Here is a 17,494-nt window from a genome sequence, read left to right on the forward strand (position 1 = left end):
GTGAAAGTGTATGCAACACTGGCAATCCAAATTTGTGCCCATAATGTTACTTTAATAGTCCACAGTTTTACAGCAACATATGTTCAACTTTATCATTTCCAGAAAACAGCACAGGATTTAGGAAGTTTAACCAGAATATTAAAAGAGCTCTTCAGAAAAATACAACATAATAACGTTTTGCCAACTCTTTGAATGTATTTATTCATGTTTGGATTTGTGTAAGGAAGTTTCCATGCTATAAATTTTTATTAAAAACATGTCATTAGAAATAAATAGTACATTTACAGTTATAAGCAAAAAAGTAGTTTTTACACACACTTATGCTGGGTTTCCTCTTACAAAACTGGAAGTATATTCCACCGTCTATTTTTTTCGTTTATAACTGATATAAAAGGATAAAGCTACTGCCTGAAGTTTATACTTAATTGTGGGTTTCCTATGTCCTCAGACTAGATACACTAGGTTTGTGCCTGTTTTCCTAATAATATTTATATTGGAAACATAGCCTTCTGTTCTTGCCATTGATTTTGAATGTAGTAAATGAGCTTAAATATTGCAGAAAAAAATATAATAGTAGTAACAAAGATTAATATATTGGTTGCTTCTTCCTGCTCGCTTATGGGAATGACTGATTTGTATGAGAAAAGAAATATGCTTGTACCATAGAAAGGCTCGATAATACCAGCTGGTTAAAGGAAAAATACATTTTTTTAATTCACCAGAACCTTATTTTCATTAGCTGTGTGAAAATGTGTGGCCTGGTTTCTCAGATACTAGGAAAGCAGAATTCCTCAATGCTGTTCTCCTTTCTGTTTTCTGTTTCCTGCAGATCGAGTTGAAGATACTCAAATGTCACACGGTTGATGTGTTTGCCGCTGGAGACCATTCGCAGCACAGTATTGTCACAGCCAATCTTCATTTGTGCTAATTAGAGAAAAGATATATAGAGGAGATATAAAGATACATTTATATGAGAGAGAGGGAAAAGAGATATATAGTGTTAGCAATTACAAAGCACAGATACATACAGTTTTGGAAAGAAAGCAAATTTATGCATAGCAATGACCAGCCAGTGTTGCGATTGCTGACTAAATACCTTATTTTATATGTGTTAGTTTTACTTTACAATGACTTGGGTATTTAATCAAATGTTGTAACCTTTACTCATGCAAATGCCACTCACTTCCCATCCACCTGCAGTCTCACATATGTATAGATAGACATAAAGCAGAGGTCTGTATGTGTTTGCACTTGGGAAGGTATATGCTACTGTTAAATACCACGAGTGACAGGTAACGGTAATGGCACCCTATCCTGGAGATACCCAGAATTAATAACATTTAAATGTTTCCTTTTAGAGGAATGAGTGGTTTTGTGCATAAGAAGGTCTTCACAGTTACAAAGGTGTGTAAGAGTCCCACCAAGACAAAATCAAATGGCAGTGCCCAGCGTACTGTCCTTCTCTGGGGGAAATCAAGCAGATCACTAACCACTGCTTTGGATGAGCCATTTTACAGGGGTTTGGCAAAACCTGTTTCATTTGGGGAACTTGGAGCACTTCTCTTTCCAGAGGAGAAATCCAGTAGATCAATGGGAGAGCACGGGCTGCTGATATGGGACTTCCCTTCCTTCACACCACCAGGAAAGCACATTTTAATCTCATCACAGTGCTTGGTATTTGCTCAGCACCAGCGCTTCCTGGTTAAATCTTTGAAGAATGCCTGGACCATTAAGTTGTGGTGTGATGAAAGGCAAAGGAGATGGCAGGAGTGAAGTGCCAGGCATGTTGCTGCTTTCTAACCCTGCAGAAATAGTGCTACTCCAGTCCACTCATTCAGATGCCCAAGGTACAACTCATGTGCCATAGGGGCTGGTCTGTTGCATCACTGCAATGCTTCATACTCTGCTGTACTGAATATTAGGGAAACTGTGAATTCTTGTTTTCATGTGAAGAAAGACGTTACTGACCTGGCATGATTGTGAAACAGGTTCAGAGCTCCCCTAGGGTTCAAAGCAGAGACTGGGAGCTCTGTGGCTTTTTGGGGTATGTGTTATGCCTGCAGCTGAAAAGGAGGCTTTGGAAACGCTGAGTAAGTGAGGAAAAACTCCTTAACTGAAAATGTGACTGCTCTGCCTTCATTTCTTATTAATTTCCAGGCTCATCTGGCTACTCTAATAATGACAAGTGTCACAGGACAAACAATTTAAAGATATGTATAACTTAACCTTGTTATAATGATTATTGCAGGGGCAAGTGAAGGTGGTTGTGGGTGTGCTGTATCACACACCCCAGCCATAGGGTCAAATAGCTTTAGCTGTCATGTTCTACTACACTTGAAGTTCACCAGTCTAGCAGAAAATCCAGGTTTGCAGGGGCTCTGCATGACTCCCTCTGGTTTTATTTTGTCATGTGAAGGTAAGTGGAAGAAGAAGTTCTCACCAGACCCATGAAAGGAGTGACAGAGATCAACCAGTGGAAGCATCTTAGATGGGTCTAAGCCAGTTCCTCCCAGCAGCTCTACAAAATCTCCCACTCCTGCACAGCCCACTGTTGGTTTCTGAAAAGATGAAGATTAAAAGTTGTTTATAATTTATCTTCAAAATGTAGCAATTCTCTAGACATGATTGCAGTCAACAGTATAAGTCCTCTCTGTTTAAACCTATGAGAAATCAGGCTGTTCTCATCCTGAGTGATACTATTTCAATTTGACATTAATCAGTTAATTTCCTTAAGGGATTCCAAAGAAAGACCTAAGAGGGCTCTGAAAATCACTGGCAAGTAGTTAAGGTGTTGATTCAGCTGCTTTTAGTGTAGATAAACAATCTGATTCTGGATGCTTAGACATGTAATCAAATTAACACAGTCAGGGGCTACATGTGCGCTCACACTCAGCTGGCAGGCAGGAACTTAAACTTCACTATATTGTACTTATTCCTAAGTAATAAGTGTTAATAAAATGCACTATTCTGGCAAAGTTTAATTAAAGTAGGAATTAACCAAAAGAGTAGTTTTGTGTGACGACAATGGCTCGCTATATATTAGACCCACAAGTGCTCCTTTCCTGAAAGTGAATGCTGTTTGCCAAAAGCATCATGCACAGGCATCTTATGCACCTTTGGGCTGTGACCCATATGCTACTGTTTAAGTGCCTGATTTCCTTACTTGTCATCCTGCTGTCATCCCTTGTCTGCCCACTGCTGAACAAGTCAACTCACTTGGCCCATCTCTCAAAGCCTGGTTTGGGACATGTTTGGTTTCTAGCCATCCTGAACCACCAGTCCTCCTGCTACTGGTTCACAGATGTCAAGAAGGGAAAAGGAGATCATGGGGAGCCAGGGTCATTGGCTTGGACTGCAGAATTGGGCACACAATTATTTTCAGCTAATTTGTAAGGGAGGAAGATTGATATCTCTTGTATATAAAAGGCTTTATGCTTGATAAAAATTTTATCTGCTTTCTTTTGCCTTTGTTTCTTGCGTAAGCAAAGTGGGCTCTTCCTCTTTGGTGAGGAAGAGTGAGAGTTCCTGTGAAAACAGCATGTAAGGCAAGGGTATAACTATGAACTGACTTGAGCCAAGTCATCCAGTATTTAAAATCCACACCTTGTGTAGGGCTTTGGCTGACTTTGTCCTCAGGCACCATGCTGTAAACTGAATTTCCCCTGTCTGGCCAACAGCTGGTCTCTCTCTCAGTATTGCAAGGCTGATCCTTGCTCCTGAGCACTTCCCATCTGCACTCAGCCCTTTCCTTGCTCACTGTCTGTGCACTTGTTCTGCTCCTTCGCCATGTGACTGAGATGTAAACATCCCTTGAAAAATCCACACATTCCTCCACTGACCTCCCCAAATCCTTTTTCCATTGAACATGCACCCTGGGGCTTGTGGCCTCCAAAGCCATACCAGACCTCCCCTGCCCTGCTGGCTTGTGCCTCTGTCTCTCACTGGAGTTTCCAGTTTTCTTCCTATATCTTGGACCTCTGTGTCAGACTCCCAGGACACTCCTAACAGCTTCTTTTCCTCCATCACCTCAGACATTACTCCTTTCACCTTAGTTTCAATGCCTGGCCCCCTTCCAACCTATCACCTTTGCTACAGCATTAGAAGAACAGTTCCTGCTGCAGATCAGCACATATGGCTAACTTTTATTGCTCGTTTCTTGCCTTGACCAAAACAGACCATCTTTGCGCTTTCATTCACATTGCCCCTTTTGCTGGGGAACCACACCGACTCAAATAGCTGTTTCTCCATTTTGCTCAATGCTCTTTAAAACTTTCCTTTGATGCAACACCCTCAATACAAAAAAACTGATGTGCAGAGACCCTTGTGTATTGCAGTGACAGAGACTCTGTAACTGGTTCTTTGTCTGCTTGTTCCCATCAATTGCCTCTTGTATCACTGCATTTTTGTGTCCTGCCTCTGCCAGCACCTTGCACATGATCATTGTGGGCCCTGACTACTGCTTGAACACTGGCAGTCCCTGTCAAGGACCTAGGCTGCCAGTCTCGCTGGCACCAGAAAACGAATTTTCTTGCTCCTACCCTTCTGGATATTTTGGAATTTGCAGCTTCTCAGACCTCACAGGCACAGGGTGCAATCAACAGGTCTTGTCCTCTCCTGTCTGGTCATCATCAAGCATCAAATGCTGTGGCCAAGCCCCAGCCCCATGCTGTGCATCGGAGCAGGTGGAGCAGAGGATGCTCAGCACGCTGAGCAGGGGATCAGTTGTGAGGACGTTTGTATTTTCACCATGCTAATACCTCACCATTTATCTAACCCATGCCTCCTTTCTCTGTTCAGAGTGGTTGCTGCTTTCATTATACAGACAGACAGGTCTGCGGGAGAGCTCTCTTTTCTTTCTTTCTAATGAAATTCTTACCTTTTATTATGGCAAGCAATATTTACAGGCATTAATGGTACTTTGCATAATTTGATTACCTATGCAACATTACAGAGACAATAGTGACAGAGACAGACTCAGCTCTTGTCTCTGTGTGGAAACTAGAGTGCACAGCGTGCACTCTTGTGATCCGGAGCGCACACGCCACAGCAGCCAGTGCCACAGGCTATCCCTGCTTCACCCCCTTACCTCTCCTGTGCCCAGGACAACTGCACATAGTACTAATTTCTTAGGAAACAAAAAACTCACCTTTAAAAAGAGGCCATTTAAATGTCCCAGGATAAGGTCAGATATTTTTATCACCACTGGGTAGATTATGGAGAAGCTGCAGTTTCTGTGCTGATGAGGAATGACCATGGTAAACCTTCCCGAGGGAGTCTGAGAGATGACATTGCACGCTGGGGCATGGGAGAAGGTAAAAGAGTTATTTGTGCAGTTATCACTGCATGTAGAATAATCATGTGTTTTCAGTACTAACAAAGAACAGATGATTTAATTACTGAAAGTTACAATCAAATCCTGAAAAAATACGCATATGGCATTTTCTGGGGTTCTTGCATGGTATTTGTTCCCTAAGAATTCCCTGCCCATTTCTTACCATGTAGCATGAGGTCTGGAAGAATTTGAGGGTGAAGCAGTCAATGGGAGAGCTCACACCCCAAATGCATACATCAGGGGCTCGTGTTGTTGGGGGCTCGTACTGTTTGCCAGTTTGAAGGAGGCTAAATACGGATGCCGGGCTTTTGTTTAGCTCTGACTGATTATTGCCTGATATTGACAGCAAACCCCCAAGTCCTATTCCACTCCGCTTAACTGGGGTTCCTTACCCTGCAAAACATCCCATTGAAACTAGAGCAGGTACATGCTGATTTTATCTTAAAGTTCAAACTTAACAGTTCGGGTAAGGGAGTAGTATCTTAGCATCTGTGTGTGCAACCCAAGGGATCCTCCACGCAGACCTGGAGGCCTGCGGCTGCTTCAGCAGGCCGGTGAAGGACACAAGCCAGCTCCAGCAGCTGCACCCAATCACATCCACAGGCCTGAAGCCACACCAGTGTGGAGACCCAGCTTGCAGGCTTATGTCTGAACAACTCAGAGTAAGGACAAGGCAGACATGCCATCATCTTCATCCTTTGCATGGTGAAGCAGATAAATCAGACTGGCCTGAACAATAAGTGTGTAATGTCCTGTACCCTCTTGGAAAAACAGTGCAGGTGACCATTGTTTGTGCCTTGCCAGCTCACATGCTTAGGGAAATAACTTGCAAATAGATGCTTGGGTTCATGTATCACTCGTAACTACCACAAAAATATACAACACACTGTTTTTGCTGTGCAAATATTTTTTCCTTATTGTTCACCCAGATCTAGAAATTGCTGAGATTAAACTCTCTAAATAAATACTATTTGTTCTAGCCAAATGTGCTGGAACATAATACCACATTGGAAGAGATCTTCTTTGAAAGAAAGATCCTCCTGGTTCCGAATATTGAAGCCATGCCTAAGTTATCTCTTACATTTCACTTACTTTTTTTTTCTTGAGACACGCACTGAGCCTGAGTCAAATTCTCAGGCATGCGGGTGTGTATGGCTCTGCTGGCATTAATGGAACTGTGTCAGTGCAGATAACGCCAGGGAGAGAATTCAATGCAAACCAACACGTTCATTTTTCTTCCTGCCCCAAGCACAAGCCCATTTGACGATATAAAATGCAGACTTACGGAAGAGGTTTGTGTTTTTCTTGACTGTGACGGTAAATCCATTGCCTGGCTCATGGATCCTGAAGAAGATCATTGCCACATTCTGCGATGACCTGATGCTCCTCTGAATATTGCCACTTTCACAAAAGTCTACATATCTTTGCGAAGTGGGGAGGGGATGGTCCAAGGAACTGGGAAATTTCTCTCCTTTGAGTATCCAGCCATCAAATACCTACACAGGTTCAATAATTGAAAACAAGGCTTTTGCTTATTGCTCTGTTAGTAGAGAACAGAAACATGAAGTATTACAGACACTGTTTTATTTTGATACCAGATGGCCTCTTCGAAGCCACCAATTAAAAACAAAAGTTCTTTGTATTTATTGATTTCCTAGCATTTAACTAATTATTCAAGCTTCAATCTGTATTTAGGAAATGGATACACACAAATTTTAATGTTGTCTTTATTTCCTTCAGATGATAATTTTTGTGACCTTTTTTGAGGGAAGCATCTCTTTTTGCTCCAGCATCATCACATTTGCCTCATTTTTTTTATTTCTTACTATTGCAATTCCACTGTTACTAAGAGAAGTTGTTGACCAGCTTGATTTGGAAGTCACATGAAACATAAATCATCCTCTCAAACTCTGGGCATTAAGTCCATTGATCTGGCCTGTATTTTTCCACCATCCGTGTTTGCAGCTTGTCATTAATGGGCCCAGAGGGCTTCCAGAGGTATCGGAATACAATAAAGCTTCAGGGAAGAGTTATTGGCAGAGGTATTGCTCTCTCCTGTGTCTGTTCTTTCAGCTCATTCTAACCACTAGAAAGCTGAAAAAAATGCTGCCTACTTGGCTGGACCTTAAGCAGCAACCTCGACAAATCTGTCTTTCACAATAAAAAGAGCAACAATTTGCCCTCACCATCTTCAGGGAAGTGTGTCAGAAGCAGAAATCTGTATTAACTCCAGCATAGCTATGCAGCTGCCCGCCTTGCTTTTCAATCCCTTCCTAGCCGCTCTCACACAGTAATTCCTTCACGCTCCAGTCAATACTTTGAAAATCCAAGGACCGGATCCTGCCATCACTTCAGTGAGTAATTCTAGTGTGAATATGTGTGGGACTTCCTCGTGGGAAAGCTGTAGGATCAGTCTCTGGATTTACCAGAACTGTAAATTTTCTGAAGTAACGAGATGTGGGTGCTCAAATTACACCAGGGAAAAGCTGCCTGTGTAAATACAACAGCATTATGCAGAAACTGGGGACACCATGATCAAAGGAAGGAAACCTCTGTAAAGCCTCAAAGACCTCTTGGCATTTTTCTAGCCTCCATAAGTGGCTGTAAGTCTAGGTACAAAATCCTTGGACCCATAAGAGGCTGAAAGCAGGCTCCCTGTAGCTATGTGGGGAGACATCCCAGCCAGGGGTATGGGATGGAGGGACAGGATTCCCCAGGGTAAAGTGAGCAGGGGGGTAGCATCTCTCCAAGAGAAGGAGACAAGGAAAGGGCTGAAGGGCAGCTTTCCTCCTCCTCCTCCCCAGAGATCAGGTCATCATGGGGCGGGACAGGGTCTGTGCACCACCACCGCAGGGGAAAGGGCAGGGCGCAAGGTGAGGGGGAGCAGCCAGGGGCGATCAAGCTGCTGCTTCTCTCTTGAACCAAGTTCAGATCTTGGTCAACACCCGCCTGCCAGCAAAATGTGCTGGTAAAGTTTTTTGATACTGGAATGTAAATCACTCTGAGTCATGAACCTCTTTCTGTTCAGAGCTGATGTCCTGAAAAGCTCTATCAGGGCCATTTGAAAGACAGCCTGCAATGATCCACTCATTAATAAGCTGATGCTAAGTGACCTGCAAGTGGAGGTCCTGGAGCAGTAACAGCTGTTCAGAGGGCTGTATCATTATCTGCAGGGCTCGTGCGATTCATGTTGCAATGAGAAAACCCTCCTAACAGGGCTGAGGGGCTTGGCTTTTACTGACCAAACTTTTCTGTTCGTCCCCCAGGTATGGACACTCAGTAAAGAAGCTCCTGAAAAAGTTCAGAAGAGCCAGTGCTGCAGTTTGGAGAGGGATCTTCAGCCTGCATCCGACTTTGCTTTAGCAGGGTGGTAAATGGGCGAGGTGACATTCCCAAAGTCCCTCAGGGAGGAGGAACAGCCGTCCCAGAGACAGCTGCTTTGTGAAAGCACAAACACTCACACACACATTTGCCTGCCCCTTCCACACATAGTAAACATCTCACACGTCAGATGAGAGTAGGGAAGGGGAAGTGCAGCAGGACTTGAGAGCTTCTTACCTTCAGGAAGTCACCCCCTTGGCAGTCGATGTTTACAAAGTTGTAGTCTATCGTGATGAGCTCCTCAGGCTCCCCAATGAAGAAAGTCGCGCAGTGTAGCTGCAGCTGCTCTGCGGTGAAGGTGAACTGACCCTCTATACTCAGCATGTCAATGCACCCTGGAGAAACAGAGACACAGGGCTGCTGCCTCAGCCTGCTGGGGAGGGAGACCCAGCGCCAGGTTCTGCAGCACAGGGAAGCAGGGAGCAAGAAGAGATCCCCAAGCTGAGCCTCGGCGGGCAGGGAGGAAAGGGAGACCCAGCTGAAGCAATTAGAAGCCCGCTGAGCATCAGAGGATAAATAGTAACTTGCAGGTGTGAGCACAAATGTGCAATGGGGAGGCACAGGGGGGAATGACGTGTCAAAGAATCTCTGAGCAGAAAACTCTGTGTATGTGCACAAGTGCACAAACACCCTGTTCATTCAGATTTCTCTCTAATCACAGCTTTTTCACCTGCCCCATCCCCTGGAGATATGACCCTGCCCAGGGACATGGGTGGACAATCTCCATCCTCCTCCCATAATTGGGGACCCTCCACTCTCAGCACCAACCTCTTTTCAGAACCCTGTTTTGATCCCTCTGTCTCAACCACAGTTTTTCTGAGATTTTAACACTTTGCCCTTCTTCTCCCCACCTTGCAAAAAGCACCTGCAGCTCTGTCACTCCCAAATAGCCCCTTTCCCCCTCCCTGAGCCCCAGGCTCCCCTCAGGACTCTCCCACCCGCCAGCTGTCCCCACCAGAGCACCAAAGAAACTCACGGAGCGACCGCCGGTAGATCTGCCCTGCAGACAGCTCTCGCTTCAAATCTTCACTGAGGAGTAAGAAGGGCTCATCTTCACCAGCATCTCTCACCTGGTGAAGGAAAGAGGACAAGAAGATGCTGGGGCAAAGTGAAATGCAGCTCCCTCGCTGCACCTCTCTAGACAAGGCACCAGCAGATTAAATCCCTCCTTGAGAAACGGTGCAGCTGTGGAAGAGCTCATTCAGAAAGCTGCCAACCTGCAGTAGAGGGGAACAAACCTGGCACCTAAGAGGTGAGCCCAGCAGCTCAGTGCACAGTGAGTCTCTTAAATCCTCAGCAAAAATGCAAGTTTGACAAAAGTGAGTATAAAGAAATGCCCGGGGTGGGGTCTGTTGCATTAATGTTACCGAGGTGTAGGTTTAATGCAGGAGGAGGGGGAATAGGAAGGGAGAGAGGGAAAAGCATGATGCTTGGAAGCTGGAAGTACAAGTTAGAAGACAGCAGCTAAAAGCACAGGGAGGCACTTTGGTCGTTAGCCCCATTGCTCACCTCTAGGTATCTGGTTTCCCCCTTGGAGGCTGCCAGGAAGATGAGAATGAAGTGGCATTGAAACTGAAAAGCAGATGGCATGCTGACACCTCCTCTTATGGCCCTCCCTCTCTCCCCCCAGCCAAGTTTCTCCTGGTCTGCGCTGGTAGGCAGGAGCTGCTGGGGTATCTTGGAGAGACTCTTTTTATAGAGCTGTTGGGAGGGGAGGCACTTGGTCCCCGTACTGATAGGGTAACCCATGGTAACTGAATTCCTCTTGCAGTGACACAGTACATGGGCATGACGAGGGTCCAAATCACAGCCACAAATTTCCAAGTCGGTCGAACTCCCCTCACTGGCAGATGTCTTTTCTACTTATCTGTCTGGTGGAGCTGAAATGCTCTGGGGAGGAGAGGCAGTTGCTGTGCAGCCAGAGCACTTGCACGGTGTGTTTATTTCCAGTTACTCCAAAGTGAGGAATGAGGAGCATCCCTTTCTCCTCCTCTTCTCCTGCTTTCCAGTCCCAGGGCATTTTGGACATGCAGGGCTCTCTGCCTCCCTTCTGCTGCTCCATGACATGCAGCTCTCTGCAGCCCTCGTGCTAGGTGCTTTCCACCAGCCAGGTCTGAGTGGGTGTCCCTGCACCCCAACTAGGCCTGCAGCCTGGGTCAGCGTCCCTCCAGGGCTGGGGGACCCGCTGGCTTCCAGGTCCTGCACCTGCAGCCACGGCACAAGGGCTCTGCAGCAATTACACAGGCAAAACCAGACAGCTCTCCCTGCCAGACATGGCATTCACACAGAAATTAGGAAAACTTGGGGTTCCAAGAACATCTTCTGTGTTATTCCCCACAGAACAGCTGATACTGCTCCAGCCCTGATTCTCAAAGGAAACCTGAAAGAGACCTTCAAAAGATGAACCTGGGAATGAAAATTCAGAACTCTGCAGAATACTAAAAATCAGGAACTCAGCAGAGATATTAGTTTTAGGATATATTCTTGTTTTCCCCTGACCCGGGATGAACTGTCAGTTCTCTGTAGACAATAACTCCCCTTTCCCCATCCCAGGCTTCTTGCTAACATCTCCTTCTGCTCTATGCTTCCCTGTCAAATTGTCATTTTGGTTCAGAAAAACTTAGAAATAATATGATCCAGAGTTGCAAAACTTTGTTTGCTGCTTCTGATTTCATTGTGAGGGCTTATGGACAGAAATATTTTCTTGATGTTTCACCCAATTTGTTGGTCAAACAACAAATAAATAAATCTTATTCTGTCTATACATCTGTGTCTCTGACCTTATTATGCTTTAATTCTTATTCTTATGGTTTACTTTAGTGTAAACTATAATATTGCTCCATATCTGCATGGCACTTCTGTGAATTTGCCATATCTGTGTGTTTCAAGAGCATAAAAAATACTAAGGAAATGGAAAACATTGTTTTTGAACTTTGACATCAAGTTGTATTCAAAGATTGTTAAAAATGCTTTGGGGAACTGAATAGTTAATTACGGCATGAACCAAGACTGAATTAATTCATCTTCATGTACTTGCCTTGAATTGTTTAAATACTGTGATTTTAAGCAAGGATTATCAGAAGCACCAAGGGAGTCTGGAATCTGAAATCCATTGAAGTTCTGTGGGAATTACAAGTTTTGTTGAAAAATTGCAGGGTTTAGTCCCAACTTGCATTAGAGGTGGATGGGAGGTTAATCCAAGTGGTGAGAGGTGCCCTGGAGACCACCAGGATCCTGCAGGACTAGGAGAGGCTGCAGGGGACCCCAGCCTCATTCGCTTTTCTTATCACACATTCATTTTCTGAAGAGATGAAGAAAGTCAGGATTACAGCATGACCTCTCTATTCCTCATCTTCGAGGCACTTTGCAGAACCTGGTCCTGATTCTGGCTCGGGTGTCTCAGTTTGCCCTGTCGTCTCCCAACCTAGGCCTCAGACGCTGACTCCTGAATATCTTCAGTAAAGAGGAGGAAGTGTTTCATTGTGTGAGAATTTGACCAGTTACTGAAGATTTGGTTAAATTCAGCTCCAAAAATGAGTTGAATGAAGGACAAATGACACTTCAGCTAGATCAATATGCCTGTCTATTAAACCAGTTGTGAGGTGATCTACTCGGAGTAAAACATACCAACAGCGATATCATCATATTTTAAACTCTTGATCATGAACAGCTGAGGTCTGGGCTAGCATGGCATTCACTGGTGGAGGTGCCCAGACAAGCAGGTAGCCCCAGGGGCTGGAGAACATCCCAGCAGATGAGGTGTGGGAATTGTCCTCCAACCAGCAAGGTGGTGGGAGGGAGGATAGGAGCCACCTCCATGTCTGTTGCAATTCCATACTCACACAGGACCTATGGTGGCTTTGCATTTCCTGTGCAACACCTGCAGGAGTTGCATTGAGCATTACAAATATTCTGTGTAACATTACTGCAAAAGCTAAACTCAGATGCCGCTTGCTGTGGATGTGGAACTTGGTTTTAACAGAGGCGCTAAGGCAACCTGTCATCCACTTTGCATTTCGGCTCTGGGCTCAACAGGAGCCAATGAAGCATGATGACATCCTGCCCAGCCTCTTCGCAAATCCTACCTGTACCTGGGCTAATTCCCTGTGTCCTCAAACACAGGGCTGCTCTCAGCCCCCAAACTCTTATCTGCTTCCATTTGTGCAGCTCTAATATCTATGGAAGGCAAGTATTTGGGATGATGATAGGGAACAACATGCAGAGAGGTGCAGCTGCTGCTGCTGCTGGCAGGGGCTCTGCCCTGTTGTGCCTCCACGCCTGACTCAGGTGGAGCCTACACAGATAGTGGCCCAAAGGGGAGCAGTCCCTGGGGAAGGAGAGGGGTTATCTCCCAGCCCCACATCCCAGCTGACAGAGGGCAAGAGAGGATGGGGGACCGCCTCCTCACTTGGCACTGCTGCCTCCTCACAGGGTATCACAGGTCCTCTTCCCCTCTGCACCTCCCTTTGCCTACACCAGTGCTGCTTTTGTTAAGGCCACTGGCAGAGGCCATTGAACTCTTCAGGAGATGAGATTTTGACTAACAAAGCAAAGTAAAATCAGCAGTTTAAAGAGGGTTCAAAACATCCCTGCAGCATTTCAGAAGGGAAAAGCACCTTCAATGCCATACAAACCCTTGGGTGAATGAGGAGGGTGTAAATTTTCTTTCATGGGGTTACATGAAAGAAAATTTACACATGTTAACACTTTGTAGAACAATTTCTTTTTTGTTAATATTGAATTATATAACACAGTAAACCACATTCCCAGTCTGACCCTGCTAGGGGCTAGATAATACAGTTGCTGTCTTGCACCTTGACTCTGCTGGCAAACATAAGTCACCCTGGGAGCAGCCCCTTTCCCTGGCAGAAGCCATGGGATGCCACCACGCTGGTGAGAGGCTGGGCTGCATGCAAGGTATTACCCACTCAGCTCTGCTACAGCTCAGGGGGACATTGCTGGGGCACCCCAGCCCTTGCAGAGCCTTAGGTTGTTAGGGCAGCGCTTGTGGGTGGGTTTTTAATGCCATTCAGCTGTGAGCTTGGGAGAACCTGCCTGCCCCACAGTGGAAATCCTCCACCTCACGCTCAGAGCTTCTGGGTGTCTTGTCAGCTATTATAGCAGAGAAGAGATCCCAGCTGTGGTGAGAGGTAGAGAAAATACAGCTGAATAAAGACAGTAGTGAAACAAACCCTGTTTACCCTCCCCCATGGTGATCAAGCGATGCTCTGTGCTGTAATACAGGTGGTAAATGCAGTTTCTTCTCCTCAAAGGTAGGGTAATTGATACAGAAAGATTGTGGATGATGGTATTGAGATTTCTTAGTGAGCAGGGCTTGAGCTACAGACACTCCCTAGGGATCCCTCCCTGGTGTGAAGAGGGGTCTAGTGTTATGAACCCTTTCTGCTCTGCAAAAGTGTCCCTTGAGTCCCCAGCTCACTAACACAGCACCCTACCATGCTTTAGTTCCTGCAAAAGATCATTTTATTTCAGCACTCGCTTCACCACAGACACACTGCAAGCAGTGGCCCCCATTCCCTCCACTCAACGTGGAAATTTCAGCCGCAGCACATCTCACCCTGCACCCAGGTAAAGAGATGAACCTTGAGGCTTGCTGACTCTGGAGAGCCCGTACAAACCACAGCTCCTGGACTTTCTACCATCTACTTGTTGAAAACTGCAATCTTCTGGTTCAGGCCATATTTTAAACCCACCGTTTCTTCCCCTCTGGAGCACCTCCCTCCTCAGCTGCAGCCTGACTGCTGGCATAGGCATCTGGAGCAGAACAAACCTCCCTCTAACACCAGGACCTTAAACAAGAGTTAATTTTCCTATATAGACACAACTCCATGCAAGTTCCAGCTCCATGCCACAGGGAGCAGCCTGGCTGCTGCACGTCCCACAGGGGCCCCTCTGCTTGTCTGTGCCCAGTAGTTTCTTGAACTGATGGGAGCAGCAGTGAGTCTGCAGTGCTACATCACTGACTGCTCAAGTGAAGAGGATTTCTCCTGCTTCGGACACTCCATCCTTGGCTGTTGAAACCGGTTTCTCGCTGCTACTCCGTGCTGGCTGAAGAGATGCAGTGTGGGGTGATGCACAACGTGAGACAACTGGCTGAACTTTAAACTTCCTGTTGCATCAGCTGCTAAACATTGTGCTGAGTAACATTTATTTCCCTTACACTTGTCCTCATTGTAACTCAGAATTAATTCAGGGACTAGCTTTTCCTTTCCCCCACGGTGTTTGGGAGGTGTAGTACTATCCAGTCCTTGCTGTTTATCGTGTGGCTGCAGGTCTCACACCAATGTCCATGTCTTTGCAGGGTAGGGGATTGCTGCACATCACTTGTGTTTTATTATACACATATGCCATTCAACTGGTTGAAAATCCTTCAGTATAATATTCATGAAGAGTGGGATCAGTTAGCCTGGATTAAGCTGAGAAAGAAATCTAGTGGCTCTAAAGTTTCACAAATGCTACAGTGAGGGCTACATTTTGGTCCCATCCTTGCTAAATTGCATGTTAGCAATCAGTTATTGCTCTGAAATAAAGCCACAGAAAAGGAAGCAAAGGGGAGGCTGTATGGCAAATCGCAGCCCTGGAGGTCATTAGGAAACTATATCCTCGATACAGACTCACACAAGACTTTGCTTCAAAAAATATCTGAGAAGCTAGAGCCAAATGTATATGGAGCTCCTGCTTCTGTTCTGATTCCCTCATACCACAGAATCACAGAATGTTTGGGGTTGGAAGGGACCTCTGGAGATCATCTAGTCCAATCCCCTGCCAAAGCAGGTTCACCTAGAGCAGGTTGCACAGGGTCGCATCCAGGCAAGTTTTGAATATCTCCAGAGGAGGAGATTCCACAACCTCCCTAGGCAGCCTGTTCCAGTGCTCTGTCACCCTCAAAGTAAAGAAGTTTTTCCTCATATTTAGATGGAACTTCCCATGTTTCAGTTTTTGCCCATTGCCCTTTGTCCATCCCTGGGCACCACTGAGAAAAGTCTGGCCCCATCATCTTGACACCTGCCCTTAAAGTATTTGTAAGTATTCATAAGGTCACCCCTCACTCTCCTCTGCTCCAGGCTAAACAGACTCATCTCTCGCAGCCTCTCCTTGTAAGAGTGATGCTCCAGTCCTCTGGTCATCTTTGTATCCCTCCGCAGGACTCTCTACAGTAGTTCCCTGTCTTTCTTGAACTGGGGATCCCAGAACCGGACACAGTACTCCAGGTGTGGCCTCACTAGGGCAGTGTAGAGGGGGAGGATAACTTCCCTTGACCTGTTGGCCACACTCTTCCTAATGCACCCCAGGATACCATTGGCCTTCTTGGCTGCAAGGGCACATTGTTGGCTCATGGTGAACTTGTTGTCCACCAGAACTTCCGGGTCTTTCTCCGCAGAGGTGCTTTCCAGCAGGTCAACGCCCAGCCTGTACTGGTGCCTGGGGTTATTCCTCCCTAGGTGCAGGATCCTACACTTGCCATTGTTGAATTTCATTAGGTTCCTCTCTGCCCAGCTCTCCAGCCTGTCCAGGCCTTGTTGAATGGCAGCACAGCCTTCTGGTGTATCAGCCACTCCTCCCAGTTTTGTGTTATCACTCATCCCATAAGTCACCACAAAAAACACTGGAGTAACTAAATCCATACTTGGCACTTGCAAACCATTGCCGAATACTTCACATCAGTCCTGAGGGTCTTTGCAGCCACACGTTCCATCAGTAACCATCAGGTCCCTTCTCCACTAAGAGATTACACCATGCTTCATGTTCTCATTGCTGATAAGGACAAATTAGTTATCAAAATACCTGCTGCCAAATCACCCTGTGTATCCAGTGCACACACTCACCACCACATCTCATTGCAATGGGTCACTGTTCTGCCCAGGGCCCAGCCAGGCGGCAACCCATAGTGCAGACCCAGAAAAATAAATATGGAGCTTATTAACATCTCCAAAGCCTCTGTTGTCTGGAGGACCCAAACTGTGACTGCCAGATCACTCGGGACCGTAACTGTGGCTGTGATCATGACTACATTTGTGGACTGTTTGTGGCATTTCAGAAATGAGTTTGTTTGCTGCCATGGCAGTTATCGAAGGGTAACCACCCATTCTACAAAATGCATCAGTTAGCTGCTGGAAACACAGTTTAAGCAGCTAGGCTATGGACATACAATAGGAAAGGTAGAGTTCAACATGACTACAGTAACTAAATTGGCCCTGTCAATGGTTTGATATGTTCCTTTTATAGGAACCCAATCAGAGTTGCAATGACAGCTGAAGGAAAGTATTCCCAGCAGCAGAAACACCAAGTCTTGAGACCACATTTTGTGCTTCATTCCTTTACTCTTGCGTTGGTTTCAGTGTCAGGCAGATTTTCCAACAGCCCATGACCTAACCTGAGGCCAGGACTCTTCCCTCTGCAGTCAACGAGCATCTCTGTCACTGACTTCTGTCGCTACCCATCTGCCCCAGTTCTGTGCTGGCTATGGCAAGCCTCTTCGAGCCTTGCCATACATCTCTCTGCAACGACACTTCTCTTACTTCTTTGTGTGTGTCTAAATTCGCTTTAAATTGAACTTTTTATAAGGTGAAGTAAGTGTAGCTTGTTAACTCTGGGCAGTTTGACACAAGAGATGTGTGATTTGTCATGTTGAGTGGTTTAGAGAAATGGCAAATGCATGTGATTTATGAACTGAAAGCCTATCAGCATCATGCAGGCTTGATGATAAGTGTTGCATTAACACTATTTATGGCATTGAATAAGAGCAAGGACTGTGAAGCT

The 17,494-nt window shown here is 45.7% G+C and overlaps 1 protein-coding gene across 1 annotated transcript; it reads right to left on the reverse strand.

The window, feature by feature from the left end:
• Window positions 1-766: 766 nt before the first annotated feature.
• CRHBP (corticotropin releasing hormone binding protein) lies at window positions 767-10,303 on the reverse strand. Its single transcript, XM_068423631.1, has 7 exons — window positions 10,223-10,303; window positions 9,690-9,783; window positions 8,891-9,048; window positions 6,618-6,828; window positions 5,147-5,295; window positions 2,441-2,558; window positions 767-924 (listed from the first exon to the last, which is right to left on the reverse strand). The coding sequence occupies exons 1-7, from the start codon at window positions 10,301-10,303 to the stop codon at window positions 767-769; spliced, it is 969 nt and encodes a 322-aa protein (XP_068279732.1).
• Between the last annotated feature and the right edge of the window lie 7,191 nt (window positions 10,304-17,494).

This window comes from Nyctibius grandis, chromosome Z, assembly GCF_013368605.1.
Source record: "Nyctibius grandis isolate bNycGra1 chromosome Z, bNycGra1.pri, whole genome shotgun sequence".
Classification (NCBI taxonomy): domain Eukaryota; kingdom Metazoa; phylum Chordata; class Aves; order Nyctibiiformes; family Nyctibiidae; genus Nyctibius; species Nyctibius grandis.